At 42.7% G+C, this 17,488-nt stretch overlaps 1 protein-coding gene and 1 long non-coding RNA gene across 6 annotated transcripts in view; one reads left to right on the top strand and one right to left on the bottom strand.

The window, feature by feature from the left end:
• LOC138690355 (uncharacterized) overlaps positions 1-8,896 on the bottom strand; it is a 68,270-nt gene extending 59,374 nt beyond the window's left edge. The window contains exons 1-4 of one of the 4 annotated variants that reach the window (XR_011329214.1): positions 8,709-8,896; positions 8,326-8,588; positions 7,482-7,592; positions 2,241-4,234 (exon numbers count right to left, since the gene is read on the bottom strand). This is a non-coding gene — a long non-coding RNA (uncharacterized lncRNA). The other 3 variants (XR_011329213.1, XR_011329215.1, XR_011329212.1) reach the window with 3 other exon arrangements.
• Positions 8,897-9,080: 184 nt separating this feature from the next.
• The window catches only part of RECK (reversion inducing cysteine rich protein with kazal motifs), a 62,113-nt gene continuing 53,705 nt past the window's right edge, over positions 9,081-17,488 (top strand). The window contains exons 1-2 of one of the 2 annotated variants that reach the window (XM_069809267.1): positions 9,081-9,258; positions 12,969-13,027. In XM_069809267.1, coding sequence (XP_069665368.1) covers positions 9,180-9,258; positions 12,969-13,027 — 138 coding nt within the window. In that variant the 5' untranslated portion in view covers positions 9,081-9,179. Of the gene's footprint in view, positions 9,259-12,968; positions 13,028-13,977; positions 14,012-17,488 lie in introns of those variants that run through there. The other variant, XM_069809268.1, reaches the window with a different exon arrangement.

Genomic DNA, 17,488 nt, shown 5'->3' with positions numbered 1-17,488 from the left:
CTGCAATAGGGTACTAGCTCTAGACATGTGGTCTGTTTTCAGCTGTTGTTTTTTCCTTTCACTGGGGTTTTTTTCAACTTGTTTGACTTCCATTGTTGGATATTTTCTTCAATTTCTATTCCGAGTGACTTTTAATAGGTATTGTAATTTATTTGTTCCCCATTTTGGTTTCCTAGCGTAACTGTAAAATTCGTCAAGTCCTTTTCAAGGGAGAGGATCTCAAGCTGGTTATCGTAAGGCTAGGGATCCAGAGACAGCAACCTGATGACGTGTCCTGGTTTTCTTTGGTTTGTGGGTAGCACATTAAGAGATCTACAAGTGGACTAGATTATTTGGTTCAAAGTTGGGTTATGTGATGAACAGCTCATCCCCACAAACACGAGGCAGCGCAGGGGCACAGCGGCAGGTGGGGGAACCCCTACAGCCCAGTAAGAGGAATGGAGACCCTGTCCCAGCCCATCCCAGTGCTGTCCTGGGAGAGTCTTACGCCGCCCAGCTGTGAGACCCAGACGATGAACCTGCTGGAGAGGCTCTCGGGATCTGGGTTGTGCCGGACTTGCCATGGCAGGGCTACGGGAGGGAACCAAAGGTGGGGAAAGGGAGGGATCGAGGTGGTTTGGGGAGGAACGAGCATGGGAAAAGAGAGGGAAAAGGGGATAAAAGGGGCTGGTTGTGTATAAACCGGTGGCCGGTCATTACACTTAAGGTCATTATGCTTTGGCCGTTACATTAAGGCTGCACCCTGTGCCGTACCAGCACATTCTGTCTCATGAAACTCCATTTCTAACTCTTTTCTCGGGCAAGGGACAGCGTCTTCTGTGCGCACCGAGCAAGCGGAGCTGGGCCCACAGCTCTGTCCTGGGGCAGCTGGAGCAAGGCACGCGTGTGCCTTTCTGCAGGTGGGACTGCTGGAGAGACCATAAGGTATGGGGTTGACTGGGAGACCAGTTGGTATGTGTGCACCTGCGCAGGAGGCAACTGGGGAGAGGGAGGATGCAGGACCAGCTACCAGTTGCTCTGCGTGCCGAAGCCCAGTTACTGGAGCCTGCAGCAGCCTCGCCGCTGTCGGGCTGCCGCATTCTGCAGATCCCCAACGTGGTGTTCTCATGAGATTTTTTTTTTTTTTCCCCCAATGTTTTTCTCGGCTTTCGGCAAAAATGACCATATTCGCATTTTGCAGGCTTCCCTTCTGTTATTAATGCTATAGTTATGATGTTAATTTAAGTTCAGTTGTTGGCTTAGCAATCTGTTCTTAGTATTGCTGGATAGGTGTAGTCATGGTTGTTGAGTAAATAAGAAAATAAACTTTCATTTAAAAATAGCTTTTTCTTTAGGAATTGCAGAAGAATTTAAAGTACCATTTCAGGATTGCGTTCTGCTGTTTTTCTCTTAACTTCAAAGCTAGGATGTACAGAACAGCCAAAACCACACCAGATGACTTTCAGACCCTGTAAGTATTTTAAAGATATAATTTTGCTTCTGTTTTTTAAAATACTCTTGCACCTCCAAATGTGCATGAGGTATAATAAAATGCAGCTTGATAAAGTTCACTGACAGTTCCCCCTTCCCCAGCTTTCATCTCATTATTGTGTCTTCCTTGTTTGCTATTATTTACTGAGTTAAAATGTAATTAGTTAGTAGTGTATGTAAGGTATATAGGTTCGCATAAAGGGCATCACTTCTATCATTTAATTTGTGACATCACTAAAGTATTACTTGATTTACATTGTGGGCACTAGTAAGAACATTTTTAAACCACGCTACTTCTTCGTGTTCTCCTTTTAAGATGCTATGCGTAGGACTTCATTACATTTTTGAAAGGTTATTTATTCTCAGGCTTTCCCTGAGAAGCATGTAGGCACCCAGAAAGGTGAGGGGCTCGTGGCTTTTGTCTTGGACATCGATACCCAGATCCTGCCTCTGTTCCACTGGAGGAGCTGGGATTTGGAGGACGGCAGTCCACCAAGAAAGCCGAGGATTTAGGAAGAAGCAGGTGCCAAAGGAACCCAGGAAGCTGAAGCACAAAGCATATATGATGTTTACATGCTTCCAAGCAGTCAATGTATTTTTTTCCAATTTCAGTTTTAGTTTTATGTATCTTCAGTCTTGATTTAGGTCACTAAATTTTACTTGGATCTTGCCAGGTTTTGTGTATGTGTGTGTGTGTGTATATATATATATATATATACACACAAAAAAAAAAATTGGTTATCAGTTATGAGAGAGATCAAGGTGCTTAGTGATTTTTAAGGTCTGGTTTAGTTTCACGACCCAAGAAAAGTAAATATGAGCATTTTAAAGGGAAAAGTAACTCCTTATTTTCAGTCTTAGTTACCAAAGACAGAAAGAATTTACCTCTGAATTTTTGAATATATGGTGGGAGAGCTTTAAAATTATTCTTTAGGATCTGAATTCTTATCTACTGTGCACAATTTCAAAAGTACCAAGTTATTTTGCTATAGTGTATATTATTTAAAGCCGCGTAACTGAAGAAGCTTCAGTTGATCCTCGTGTCCCCATGTCGTGATGGTGAGGAGAGGACTCCTGCGCACGGAGGGCCCGGTCACCCACGTCACAGTGTGCCTGAGCAGGTACAGGCTGGGCTGGACTGGGCTGGACTGGGCTGGACTGGACAGCACGAGGCCCTTGGCCATGGGATAAACTCCGCCAGCTCACTGCAACGCAGCACTTGCTCCCGCTGCCTCGTCCCACTGTGCTGCATCTTGTTCTCATCAAAAAACCTGAGTCCCTCTCTCCGTTCTTCCCAGACGTGCGTGGTTTTTCCTTTCCTCGCAAAGACATTGGAGTTCTCTAATAAACTTCCTCCACTGTTAAACTTACTATGTAAATTACGCATATGTATTCTTATTACAAAAAGTTACAGACATTAGAATAAATAAAGTACCTCTTGACACTTTTATTAAGGTATTTTGAGAAGTATTCAGTATTAATGCATACTAGCAAAGTTCTACCCTAATTCACTCGTGTCACTCAAGTGTAGGTACCAATAGGAATAGGCATTGATCTCTAGTTCACATAAAGTCATCTTGACAGAACTTGCTAGCTAGTGTATGGAATAGCAAGAATAAATAATCTTATTTTAGCTAAAACTGATTAGTTTTAGCTAGTTTAACTGAAACTGATTTAAATAGCATGACACAATCTGGTTGCAAAAAATGGAATGTTATTCCTTCCCCTTTCTTTTTTATTTTATCTGCCAGTCTACATTGATTTTTTTTTCTGTTTGAAACTAGAAGCAACTGCATAATTGTCAATTAGCGGCATAAACGATTTCATGCCGCCCACACCCATTTTTGCAAAGCTTGCAGACTGTGTTCATACGGAAATGTACATATAGCAGTGAATGAATCACAGTTCTTCAAAGATTACTAATTGAGAGAGTATTATAATTGCTAAAACGTGGAGGAAAATGTATAAAGCTCTTTGGGTGCTTTAAAATATCTCACTGTAGGTGCAGGTTATGATGTAATTTTTCACACAATTCCATAGTACAGCAAAACATAAAAATAGCCTTTGGAAAATATTCCAGCAGCAATCTGGTCCTTAAACACCATATGGAGAAGTAACTAATCCTATACACGACTAGGTGATTCAGTGGGATAATCCACAGAAGAATTTCCATATGGCATTCTCAATGTTCTTCAACACATCCTTTTCTATCTCCAACCCATACTTATGACATGCTGGCAGATGCACTGCTGATACTGAAGCCTGAGTTGAAAAGCAAAATGAATATCCATTTTATCTGTATTCAAAGACATAGATGTGTCATCACTTGCTAAATGCTGTTATTTGTCCTCTTGGATGGTGAGCCAAGGCCAGAAAGAAGATAGGATTTTGACTGGCACAAGCACAGCTTGTCTCTACTGTGGTTACTGGGGTGGCAGCCTGTAGATTTAGACACTTGATTTTAGATTCAGATGTAGATCAGCAGGATGGTTGAATGATTCCACTGGACTGAACACAATTCCATTTGAAATACTCTTTTTCCATATTTTGAAGGGATCAATTTTCTACTGGAAGATTCTGGAGCTTGGGGAGTATAGTTTCCCTCATTTCCAATTTCTCAAACTGAATAACACTTTCTTCTTTTATCGATCCCTTAATGTTATTCCAGAAATCAAATTGAAATTCTCTTCTGTCCCATCAGAGAGCCTTTTACATGAAGGTTCTCCACACGCTTGCTAGCAACCCTGGCTTACACATAGTAGTCCTGAAGGCAGCAGATTGATACAGTTACATTAATACATAACTCCATTACAGAAAGTATACAGTACAAAGACTATAGAGCACACAAAGCAGCGTAGAGAGTAAAAAGCATCTGACCAAATAGCATAAATGTATCTTGGTGACATTTTTTTAGACACTTTTTTTAGCAGCACCTTCTTTAACACAGAAGGACATGGTAATTAGGCTTTACTGATGCAGTTTTTCTATGTCAAAGAGAATGGCCTTGCTGCTGCCATCAGTCCACAACCTGTTTTTAAATTATCCATTTCATAAGCTCTGTTACCAAGGATTATATTTTACTTCACTCAGCATTCTTATTTGAGGAGAAGCAGACATGTCTCTAATCCCATAACTTATTTCAGGGGTTTAAAATTTAGACTGACAGATGACTTTAGTTTCAGATCATTTGCTGTGTTGAGAAAAGTTACGCAATGTAAAGCAGAGCCCAATTTTCTTTTACGGTAAGTTTTATGAACATCAGAACTGCCTCTTTCAGCGAACATGAGATCTATTTCAAATTCTTTTCCAAAACAATAAAATAGTTTCTTAACTTATGCTCACTGACAGTGCCAGAATCTTGTTTACTACTTTATTACCTTCATAGCAACTTGTAATTAATTATATACTCCACATTTAATCGCTTTCAGTTGGCTATCCTTCCAGACTTGATGTATGCAACATTAATTATTTGCCTATGGCGAGATTTTATGAACTCTAATATGCACCACATGTTCAACTTGCTTAAAATTAATTGCAGACATTGTATTTAGCATTAATGTATATCTTTATTGGTTTTAATTTCACATCTGTATTGCTTTATATACAACTTTCTTTATCAGTGTAACTGCACACTGCTTCTGATGTGTGCAATAGCAGCCACCAAACCTTGCTTTTGTATTTGTGTTTTGCCTTTTAATATAATTCTAGTTTTCTGGTTTTAAAAAAAATGAAGTAATTGGAAAACAAATTAATATTTCTTATTCATTATTTGGAAAGTCAGCTGTAAAATGCTGCCTAAGATCTAATGGAGAAAAAATTAAGTAGCTAAGGCTTGCCTGAATGAAAAGGTTTGCCTGTTTAAGAACAAAATCTCTTGGAAAGAGGCTTTGTTGTGGCAATCCATCCTTAGCCTGAAGAAAGAGGCAACAGCCTCGCTTACTAGCTAGCAGCTTGCTAGGGACAGCACTGCAACTGGTCCCACAATTCCTACCAGTTTGCACACAGACGCGTTTGAGGTAGCTGTAAAGCCCTACCTAGTTCCAACAGAGAGATGCAGCAGAACAAGCCTCAGCACAGGAAAGCTATTCAACATGCGTGAAAAATCTGGCACTGGCTTATCATGCAGGTATCTAGTTGTTGATACGCAGATTAGACAAATTAATGCTAATTAGGCTAATTCTACAGATGTTTGAAGTACCTTTCCAATTGTAAGGTGTAGGTGTCCTAAGAATTACAGCAAAGCAATTTTTTAAAATATTCATAGCTACAATACAATGGTTTTAGAAATTACCGAGGCGGAAAATGCTGCTGGCTTCCAGTAGAGAGATAAACATAGAAACAGAAAGTATACAAGGTGAAAACGACCTTTTGCCTGATAAAGTACTGGGTTGAGAGGGTTAGCTCTGTATATTGGTTCTTGAAGGTCTTAAAAGGCTGGGAAGCCAATTGTTACAGCACACAGAATTTATGTACATCTCAAAACAGATACAATATGTTAAATTCAAATATAGGAGAGTATATTTTCAGTCCAGAAAGTACTCTGCTGAAACGTGTAGAGATATGCCACATTGACAATACGGTTCTCTGGATTTTAGAGAAATGTGGCATCATTTTACTTTCTGGGGGGATCCTGATCAGGTCAGATCTCTCTCAGTAACATGTATGTCTGGACCAGTAATTCAGACCATGGTGACATCAGAATCTTCACCTATTGCCGAGGGAGACTTCAACATAAAATATAGATTAATGTTCAAACCTTTTAACGTTTCAGCAGTTTTTAGGATAAGGAAGCAGGATCAAACGCTACTCAGAACAAAATATAATGAACTAACTATTCAAGCTAATACAAAAAGTGTAGCTGAATAAGCAAATTTTATTATAGCCTAAGCAACAAGAAATACAGCACATAGAATAAAGTATTCTTTTTCCCTTAGCAGTTGACAGGAGCAGCAAGAAACAAGATGCATTTGCAGAAGGGTTTCTGTCTTATCATCAGACTTAAAAAAAGTATGCCATTAGTGTATTTCTAGCAAACTACTTTACACCAAGGTATTTAATTATTTCAAGGCCCAAAATTCCACTTCTCATTGTTAAACATTGGGTACGAATCAATTTCAAATGGGTTCTGTTTTAAAAAGACTGATATGCATGGTTTAACTGGAAAACAGTAGTCTGCAGACTCAACATCCAAACTCCCAAGGAACAGAAGTCTTTGCTTTCTAGAACAATTTGGTTAGAATTTATACTGGCCTGACTGAAAGCCAAATTTTAAAGCTTGTATTATTTCAAAGTTCAGTTTGCTTCTTTAAAGTGAAGGAAATACTTTCAGCAGTCTCAGTTATTTCTTCTGGAACTGAAGCGGTGACTTGGAGTGACAATGCAGAGCCTTTAAATTACCAGACATTCTAGCATCTTTCCTCTGCCTATTCGCTTGTGGGGTCAATTATTGTTGCTAATGACTTTGCACATAAATGGCATTCAGGGGAAGCAGACTGCACAGCAGTTCACCCTCATCCAAAAATCAAACCAAATTAAACCTTTTAGCATAAGTGGGGGGAAAAACGCATCGGATCGGTTCAGGGCCCTTGTATTTTCAGGGAAACTAAACCAGCCCGCAAATTTGGCCATCCGGTTAATTTTGCTTTTGGATCTGCTGCCACCTCGTGGACTCAGGATGAAGTTTAAGTCCCGAGAGAGTAGGCAGGCAGAAAATTAACAAAAGTTAACCTTAGGTGTGGGAGGAAAAGCCCAGCTATTTGACTGACATGTAAGCCCACTTACATATAAGTATCATTTCTCTCCTGGTATGAAAAGGTTTTTTTCTAATTGGGTTACATTTGCCACTTTTCAGTTTCTTGAATTCACAATTACAGCAACAACTTCAAATTTGTTAGACTTCAAATTAAAATACAACTAAATGTACTGTTATTACTTATGGCTCTGCTCCATAAAGTAGTAGTACAATTTAATCACTCTATACTGGTGTATAGGCAGACAGAGAAGATACAAACCTTTTTCATCTCATTGAAGTGTTGTCCTGTATTACCTTGGGTTTTTTTCTGGACCATTTCTGAATTTGATACCGGAATTAAAGAGCACTGGGTTCCTACAGGTTCTCCAGGCTGTAAAAGACCACGGAGTCATTAATAGCTTTGGCAGCTTGTCAGACTGTCTTTGGAGGAGGAGTTCACTGGGATGAGAGATTGGAAAAAGGACATAAGCGGTCTGTGGGACACCGAATTTTCTGGGTTCTTAAAAGTTTTCCTGTTTTACTATTGGCAGTAAATCTGATAATGGGATGCTAGGGTGCTCATCCGAGAAGCCCAGAGCTGTCAGAAGCCGATCCATTCGCCTTGGAATGGCCAGACTTTGAGGCAAAATAGTCACTAGCTACGAAAGGAGCAGTAACTTCAGTTTGCTTTGACTTCGTTGGACAGCTTACATTTAATTGCTCTTGAATTCTAAATAAAAACAGGATAATTTGATCTCTACAGGGAGAAGAAATGGAAGTGGTGGCCCTACTGTACAGAGGCTTCTTCAGTCACAGACTCTTTCTACCCGTCTACACTGTGGACCGAACCTCCACAGGTCAGATTGCCTTCCTGCGGCCAGGGAACGGACCATCTCGCCGCTGACCCAGCCCGCGGCGTAGACCCAGAGAACGGACAACCACCACGCAACCCCAACGCAAGGTTCGAGAAGCGCAAAAGCGGCAGCAGCCCGGCCGAGCGTTCCAGGTTCCCTTCCCAAACCGAACGAAGCCCATCACAGGGAACACCGCCAGCGAACGGCGGGAACGGCACGGGCAGGGAGAAGGCACGCCGTCCCCGGGAAGGCCGAGGCGAGCTTCCCTACCTGTCACCTTCCACCCGGAGGCAAGCCGTCGTTTCTGGGAGCTTGACCTGGAGCGAGCGGTGAGAGCCGAGGAGTCGTCGACGAGTTGCAGCCACGACGGCGTCCTCGCCTCTGTACTCGGGGCGGGGGGAAGATGTCCTCCCAGCCTCAGGTGTCACTCCCGCTCGTTCTGCCGCTGGGTTCGTTTCTCCCGCGCGGTCCCTGGATGCACAAAGTCATTTACGGGCAGAAAAGAGCGTTCTCCGGCAGGCTTACAGCCAACCCTCCGACAAAGAAACGCTTAGAACTCTATTAATAATGCAAATGGCATGCTAATAGAAACAAGCCCATTCAGCGGAGGTCTCTGCCCCCTTCACCAAACCTTTCCCCTCAACACCCTTTACCTCTCTCATCCGCCCGCTTTGAAGCCACACCCGCCCGAGCCCTCCCTCCGGGGCACGGCCCTGCTAGCTCCGTGGAACCGGGAGGGAAGGCGGGGAGGCTGCGGGGTACCGAGACCGACCCGGGCACCACAGAACCGGCGTCCCCCCTCAGCGCCGGCCGGGCCTGAGAGGACCGAGCGCGGCACCGGCCTGTCACCGCCGGGGCGGGGCCGGGGGCGGGGCCGGGGGCGGGGCTCCCCCGCGGCGGCGGCGGCGGCTCTCGCCCGCTGGAATGTCCGCGGCGGCGACCAAGCGGCGGAGGGGGTGGGTGGGCGGGGCCTGGCTGGAGAGCGGCAGCCAATGGGGGCGCGGCGGGAGGCAGAGCCGGGGCCGGGAGCGGGCGCTGCCGGCGTCAGAGCCCGTCTGTCTGGCGGGCGGGGGTCGTGAGGCGGAGCCGGGCGGCGGCGGCGGCGGCGGGTTCGCGACCGGGTCATGGCGGTAACGGCCGCTCGGTGGCCCTGGGCCCTGCTCTGCCTGGCGGCGGCTCCGCTGCTCTTCCCCGGGGCGGCCGGTGAGTAGCTGAGCCGCGGAGCGGGGCGGTGGAGGGGGAGAGGGGGAGGCGAGGCGAGGCGGCGGCTCGGCGGGTCCCTCTTCGACAACATGGCGCAGGGGCGAGGCCGCCCGCGGGGTGCCGAAGCCTTGAGGCGGCGGCGGCGGCGTCGCCCGCGGGAAGCGGGGGCGCGGCCCGGCGCCGCGGGTCTCTCCCGCCTCGCCGTTAGCCGAGGGCGGAATGCCCGGAGCTGGGGCTGAGGGGGAGCGGGCAGCCGCCGCCGGCCGCACCTGCCCGGCGGGAGCGGGAGGCCGGTGGGCGCCGGGCCGCGGCAGGTGAGGGTCGGGGACGGCTTCCCGGTGTCGGTCCCCCGGCCCTGGGAAGGGCCGGCCCGAAACCCTGACGAGAAGCCTGGGTTGCCTTACGAAACGTCAGAACAGCCCTCGTGTGCCGGGGCTCGTCGTCCTTGTGGTTTGGGTAAGGCTTTCAGGAGGAAGAACGGTGTTGAACGAGGTGTTGAACCTTTAAAAAAGCGGAGGCGAGGCTTTTAATGGAGGGGAGGGTCGTGGTAAGGTAGTTCCCTGCAGTAAAGTTGTGACAGCAGCTAACTTCTTGGTTTTCGGCTTCTTGCTTTCGAAAAAAAGAGTAATGAAAAAAGAAGGTGGCATAAGCACAGATATTGCCAAACAGCTTTTACTAACTAGGTCGGGTTGGTAGTGCTGTCACGGGAATGGAAATCACAAAATATGTAATACTTTGAAGCAGAAGACTGCAATCATTGAGGCATTTGTGGGCATTTTCATTGTTGTTTCATAGTTCTGCTGCCTAGTGAGGCACGGTTTTAGGAGGAAGGCAGTGAAAGCTAGTGGAATGAAATATGACATACTCTAGCCCAACTTTCCCGTGATGAACCTACTCACGTTGCTGTGATAGCAGATCTTACCAAAAAAGAAAGTGTAGTTATTTTGTAGTTGGGCATGAATAAAATTTTGAAAAGAAACCTGGAAATTTTTTTGTACAACTAGAGAAAGGGGGAATGAGAGAGTAAGGACTGACTGGAAGAGATATCATAAGACATTTCAGAAGAGGTTAACTGGAAAGAGAACTGAGGAATTGTGTTTGGAATGCATATCGTTAACAACTTTCATTTCTCACTTAAACACTAAAGATCACTCTGGGCCAGTTTAATTTGCCGCTAATTTAAGACACCATCAATTGATTAGGATTTTGTGTAGAAGGACTTAAATGACCATAAAGTTCAGTATATTGTTACTTCATTGTTACACTCTTTGGTATAATTGATAATGACTTGAAACTCAGCAGTGGAAGTGATTGAGAACTATCCTGGATGCGTGTTAGTTCATCATAGGAGGGTTGAGAGCCACTGAAAACTAATGGATAAAAGGCCACAGAGTGTTAAAAAATCTACGTGAAGGAGCATTTAATAAAATGTTGCCTGAGAGATTCATGAACTCAAATCATAATGACATAGGCAGTTAAACATATGCATTGTCACCTAAGCCAATGTAAATTCCCTGTGTAGGTTGGGAACTCTGAATTCTTGGGTCTCTTAAATGTAGCAGTTACTCTCAATAAAAATTTATATAATGGAAAATTTCTGGGACTTACAGTGAAACAAAACAGCAAAACTGTGATTGAGTAGCCAATATTTCTGATTGTAAGTAAAGCCTATGTTTAAGTACGTTTGGTTGGATTTTTTTACTTATGCCAATTAATTTGCTGGATATCTTTCCATTGTGAACCTGAATGTTTTGTCCAGCACTGTGTTAATGTGCTTGCAGTCTGATTGCATAGTCACTGAAATCCAGAAACGTTTCTGAAAGTAAGTGCAACTCTTGCCTTAAGAAAAACTGTCTGTTCTTAAAAGTTAATGGTTTTTATAGTTGTTCCATATTTCTAATACCATGGCTTTGTAACAGGACTAAGAAAGTGTAAAGCAAAGATTTTCAGTTAAGTGAAATAATAACTGAAGCTTGAACATGGTGGAGCCTGCTAATGATGAAGCAGATTCTTGGCATGGATCGGCTTACTGAACATAGTGCAGGAAGACTGGCAAGATCCCACGTGTAGCTCTCAGATCAGAAAGATTTTTAAGCCATCTGTGTCATATCTCAATCCTCTTCTGCGATGGTAGAAAATTGGCAAAAAACATTAAAGTCAATTTTACAATTTCCTCCTTTCATTTCACCATGTTGTAAGCAGGATTCTGGTGCTGTCCTCATTTATTGCAGGCGTTTTGCTGTGCTGTTTCTAATTATTAATTAAAACATTCACCAGTTACAAGTCCTACTTTGGTTTCTCTTCTTTCCTCTTCAGGAATGGTAGAATTCTGCATTAAAATATAGCTCAATCCTCTAGTAGCCATTTTAAATTGTGACTGTTACAGACAACCTTTTCAGGGATTTTTCTTTTTTTCTCCCTCTCTCCCAGTTCCTTGACATTTTCAAGCTGAAATTTTCTTTTCTTTTTTAATGTCATTTCAACATTGGAGAATTTTGGGTTTGGTGGTGGTAGATTCTTTTGCTTTTTAAATTGGATATCTTCTTGTAACAGCTGTAAGCTTGCAGCTGAAAACACTTGTAAGCTGTGAAATTATCAAGGAATTCATACCCAAGATCCTTCTTATTGGTTCGGTCAAAATTTATTTCGTAACTAGGTATTGTGAACTACAACTTTATATGTGTGGTATCATTGTACAGTATTGCTTTATTATGTTGTATCAGTGTGATATGTAGCTCAGATACAGTTGAGCAGAAATCTGGAATCATTAAATGATCCTGTGTGTGAAGACAGGCGTGGAAGTAAAAGCTTTGAAGGAAACCTCTGTCTGTCTGTTTTCTGATACAATGTTCTAAACACTGGGCAGCGAGGATGAAAATGAATGTCAAGGAGTTGTGCAATTCATTTTGTATTGGCCAAGCTTAACTCTGACTGAAGGAAATATTTGGATGGTGGAGGAACAAAGCACAATGTTAAAAATGTGGCTTTAAACCTTGGTGTTTAATGACTTCTAAGTGCTTCAGTTCTCCTTTGTTTTCCTGTTGATCTGCTCACATCTGTGTTTGCTCTATGACTTCCATCTAGTCAGGCAAAACCACTCTTAATCATCCATCACTAGTGAAACAATTCACCATTTTGTTCCAAGTTTTTAAGAAGCCAGAGTTCAATGAGCAGCTGTGTTCACCTCTGTGTGAAAAGGGGATCCTGCTCTGATTTCCTTTTCCACCTGTTCCTAACTGGTTCTTGCACCTTTCAGATTCTGTGAGGTGATTCCGTTTACAAAAGCGTATAGTCTCTCTGGAGTTTTTTGGTGGGGTTTTTGTTCACTGTTTATTATTCTAGTCTCTCTTTATTTTTTTTTTAATTTCTCCTGGGTTAATAAATTGAATTGCCTCATGAAGGAATTTGACAGGTGCCAAGCTAGTGGAGGTTAAGCAGCAGAAATGTGGCTAGAAGCAGAAGGAAGGGGAGTGAGATCTCCTTTTGGTGGCAGTGAGTGTTCAGGGGTAGTTCTGTGACACTCGATGAGCAGATCTGCCTCAGCTTCGGAATAAAAATTTCTCATGTTCTTTTTTGCCTTCTGGGAAGGAAAATTTCTCACTGTCATGTGTGGACCAGACAGGCCATCAAGTGGGTGCTTCTGTTCGGAAGTGATAATTATGTGCTTCATGTTATTTAAATATCTTTTCCCTTTTCCTGCTTTTCCATAGGCTTGTCTTGTTGTTACCACGCAAAGGACAACTTAATGTGCCGTGACGTCTGTGAACAGGTAAGCTTGTTTTAAATTTGGTTTATCCCTCAGGGTTAAAATCATGCCTTTAGGCAATGATGTAGCAAGATTAGGGTTACAAGCAAATGATTTTCTGTGTGAATACTATGTGTGAATCATGAGATGTAATATTGTTGTTATTTAAATGAGACCTTAAATGAGTTTTAAAATTTAAAACTGTAGTCATCTTTCCTTTCATAGTGGAAAGCAGGTTCTGCTGAAGTTGAGGAGAAGTAGAGATACAAATCTGGGGTCAGGATTCGGTCAAGAAGTGATAAGCATGTTAGGAAATGGGAGGGGTGAAGGTACTTTATACCCAGTTTCTGGATCTTGTGTATTTCCAGGTTTGGGGGAATTTAAAATGAAGAACAAGATGTTGGTACTGTTCTTTCTTCCTGCCAGTTCTTGTTTCTTAGGCATCTGAGATACTCCTTATGATATATGGCTTTGTGAATCCAGCAAAAATCTGCTTACTTAGCCTGTTCATAAGGTAATAACAAAGAGCTGTTTGTGCTAAATTCAAGCTTGGCAAATACTTTTCCACAACTTATGTTTAGATTTGTACCTTTGGATAGTAAGTTGTATAGCTTTGTGTGCATGTATTTATATAAATGTATATACATAAAAATTTTACATCAGTAAAGCATACATACACATATACACAATTTTTATATTAGAATGGTGTCCTTACATCATGCCTGCCCCCTTTTCTTGTCTTCATTACCTGCTTTGGGGCAATTCAAGCACTAAACCTGGTTATGATTAAGTTTATATTTATCTGTCATTGTACTAACAAAACTTTTAGTTTAAATTGCATTTTTCCCTCCCTGATATCATTATAGAATGCAACCAATCCCCTTTCAGCTTCCCTATTGTTAGGCCAAACAAGGAAAAGTCTTACAGTCTCTTTGCATAAGATATTCTCTCAATTCCTATAATTATTCTTGCAGCCCTTCCAGCATAAGTTTATCTCTTTGAATACAGGTAAGCAAAACTGTACATGGTATTGTAAACAAAAGTATAGCACTCAATCTTTAAAATTGTGTTGAAACTTATGTGTAAGTAAGAGAAAGATATCCATTCCTGTATATAAACAAATTTAATTGACAGGTTTAGTAGCTTCATTGAGAGGGCATTTGGAATAATCTGTCCAATTCTTTCTTCTAGTCCACTGGTTTGAAGTGCCCAGTTTATCATGGGAATTCCTGTTAGCTCTTCATGAAAGGCCTTGAGCTTTTTACTGTCAAATTTCATCTCATTTCTGTTAATACTGGCTCTAATTATTGTGTAGAGGTTTTGGGGTTTTTTGTAAGATATTCTGATCTTGCCTCATCTGGATGATCTCTCTCTTCTCAGATAATCAGCATATTCAGAGTCTTTGTGGTGAGAGGTCTAGAACAAGTCAAAAGCAAGGCTGATGCCCCTCAAATTGTTCTATAAGGAGCTGTCTTTGTTACCTCACATCAGGCTGGTAGCATCGTTTTCTGAATGATCCTTTGATATAGGCTAGCAGACTGGCTGAAGGGGCTGTCTACTATTTTTCTACTGATTTTCATGTTCTGTAAGTTAACCATTTTGTGCAGCACAATTCAAATGCTTTGTCTTTTAATCCATTTTGGAATGTATTATTTGATACTTACCCCCTTGGCTTAAACAACATTTGTAGGATGGAGGTTTGCTTATGTGGGGGATGACTGTCAGGGAATAGAGTTGGCTGAATGATTTGCCTTTTTCCGTCTTTCCAAGTGCCTTTTCTGAAATATTTGCCATGCACTTGTTGCCTTGTCTGTACCACCATACTGTACTGTCCTGACATGATAATTTATTTAATAATAAAACCAAAAATGTTTTCCTTCTAGACTTGGTAGTTTGAGCCATAAAACGTTCAAGTTGCTTGCCAGGGATGTCAGGGAAAGAGAGCAGGCTTGTGTCCCATATTTCTTTTTAACTAATGCTTAGGGAATGCCAGTGACCAGGGTGCACAGACAGGAATTTGGCATTAACACAGTCGATTCTTCTTCTATGCAGAGAGGGCCAGCAGGAGGTGCAGATGTACTGCTTGGGATGGAGTGCATCTGTTCTGTCTAATAGGACAGTCACTGGTGCTGGCTGGGCCAACCACTTGTGACATGTTGGAGGTCTTGACCCGGAGGGAGCTCTTGAGGAAGAACATGTCCATCCAAGTCGTGGGGTTCAGGGAAAGGATGGTGTCTCTCCTAGAGTCAGTGGCACTAGAACTGTGGGAGTCATGCTCTGGTCAGCTTCCTGAACTGTCAAAGAAGCTGAGAAGAAGCATTGCCTTGATGTAAATGGGAGCTAGTCAAGCTTTTTGCAGAGAACCTGCAAGGGCAATAGCCTGAATGATGCATTGCATGGAAAGAAGGATGGCCAGAGGCTATGCTTAGTGGAGACTGAAAGTTTGTGACTCCTGACAGCCAGAAGAAGTTTCTTGGCCTGTCTTTGGATATGCACTTGCAGAAGAGATTTGGGGCCTTAGAACAGGTGAAGAGGAGCACACTCCATCAGGGAGCCATCTTGGCCTCATCAGCTGGTTGTAAACAGTGCCACCAGGAGAAGGACTCCCTTCTGCAGGGGATGGAGGCACTCATCTGCAGATGAGACTTGCTGTCTAAGGTGGTTTGATTCAGGAGCTCAGATCTAGGATGCTACAGAAATTGCAAGGGTTTTTTGACCCATTGGCTGCTCATCTACACGGACACCAGTGATACTACTGCAGGAGGCCCTCCATGGGTAAAAGGTAACTACAACCCAGGGGCTACGGTGAAGGGCACAGGAGACCTGGTGGTGTTCCCCTTGATCCTGCCAGTTAAGGAAAAGGCTTGATTAACAGTAAGGAATTCTGCTAACTAGTAATACAGCTACTTTAAGTGAGCCCTTTGAAAAAGAAAACTTAGATTATAGATTTGTTTGTCAACTAACATGATTCAAACATCTAATTATTTTGCATTCTTAATAAGTATTATTCCAAGCTTAGTTTTAGTATCATCTTCTTTCTGTGATTATTTGATTAAGTCTGTCAGATACTGTAGCAAGAAATAAGCGGGCCTGTCTTTATTAAATTGACATTTTTTTCCTAAGTTTATTTCTGGGAAGTTTCACAATGATAAGGTTTCTGGCAGCATTCATCTCTGTACCTCTCCAGAGATCTCTATCCAGATCCTCCTCCAAGCATAAGAACAGTCCATCCCAGTCCTCAGGAAAACATGTTAATGTTTCAAGAGGCTGGCGTGGCTAAACAGAGAAGTCATGAACAAGCTTCAATGCAGAAAGGCAGTATAGAGAAGGTAGCAGCAGGGAAGGGTCATAAAAGAGGAATTTAGAAAGTTTGCCCAGGCATGTAAGGTTATATTGGGAAAGACAAAGCTCAACTGGAGTTGAGACCTGCAGAGGATGTCAAGGGCAACAAGACATGCTATGGAAGTAGTTAAAAGGCTGAAGAAGAAAGAGTGTGTGACTGTTGCTGAATGCAGCGTGTGATTTAGTGTCAGCAAACACAGATAAGGCAGAGGTACTGAATACCTTCTTTCCTGAGGCTTTGTTACCAAGGTCTGCCAGTCCTCTGAGCACAGGAACAGGGTTCAAGGAGGAATATTACTGCTAATAGGTGATGGTTGAGTGGGGAATTACTTGAGAAAATTTGAACCATATAAGACCATGGGACTAGATAGACTGTATCTGAGGGTGCTGAGAAGTTGGCTGGTGTCACTGTGAGGTTACTCTTCTATCATCTTTGAAAGGTTCTGGAACTTGGGGGAGGTCCCCAGCGACTGAAGAAGGACTAACAATGTACCCAGCTTAAAAAAAAAAAAAAAAAACAAAACAAAAAACAAACCCAAACACAAAACAGTTCTCAATCCAGCAAACTACAGAGTAGTCATCTTCTCTTAAGATGACTGGGAAAATCACAGACAGAGTCCTCTCGGAACACGTTTTTGAGCATGTGAGGGGTAAATCATGCCTGACAAACCTGATTGCCTTTGATAATAAGTCTGGATTTCTGGATGAGGATAAAGGAGTAGATGTCATTTGTGTTGACTTTAGCAAGACTTTCAGCACTGCCTCCCTCAATATTTTTTTTATCCATTTTAGGATAATATGGTTTTGATGGATGAACAACTAGATGAGTAAAAAACCTGGTTGGATAATCAGACTCAGAGGTAGAGGTTAGTGGATCCTAGTCTGCCTGCAGGCTAGTAAGAACTGGAATACCAAAGGGGTCTGTGCTGGGACCTGTCCTGTTTAACATCCTTATTAATGACGTGGAGGAGGTGACAGATTCCACTCTTGTTGAGTTTTCAGGCAATACCAAGCTGGAAGGAAGAGCTGATAATCTTAATGGCAGGACTGTCATGCAGAGGTACCTGGACAGGTGGAAGGAATTGGCCAACAGGAACTTTATGAAATTCAACAAGAACAAATGCAAAGTCCTGCACCTGGGAA

This window comes from Haliaeetus albicilla, chromosome 21, assembly GCF_947461875.1.
Source record: "Haliaeetus albicilla chromosome 21, bHalAlb1.1, whole genome shotgun sequence".
Taxonomy (NCBI): Eukaryota; Metazoa; Chordata; class Aves; order Accipitriformes; family Accipitridae; genus Haliaeetus; species Haliaeetus albicilla.
Note: the sequence above shows the minus strand (reverse complement) of the source record. Positions and strands in the feature narration are given on the sequence as shown.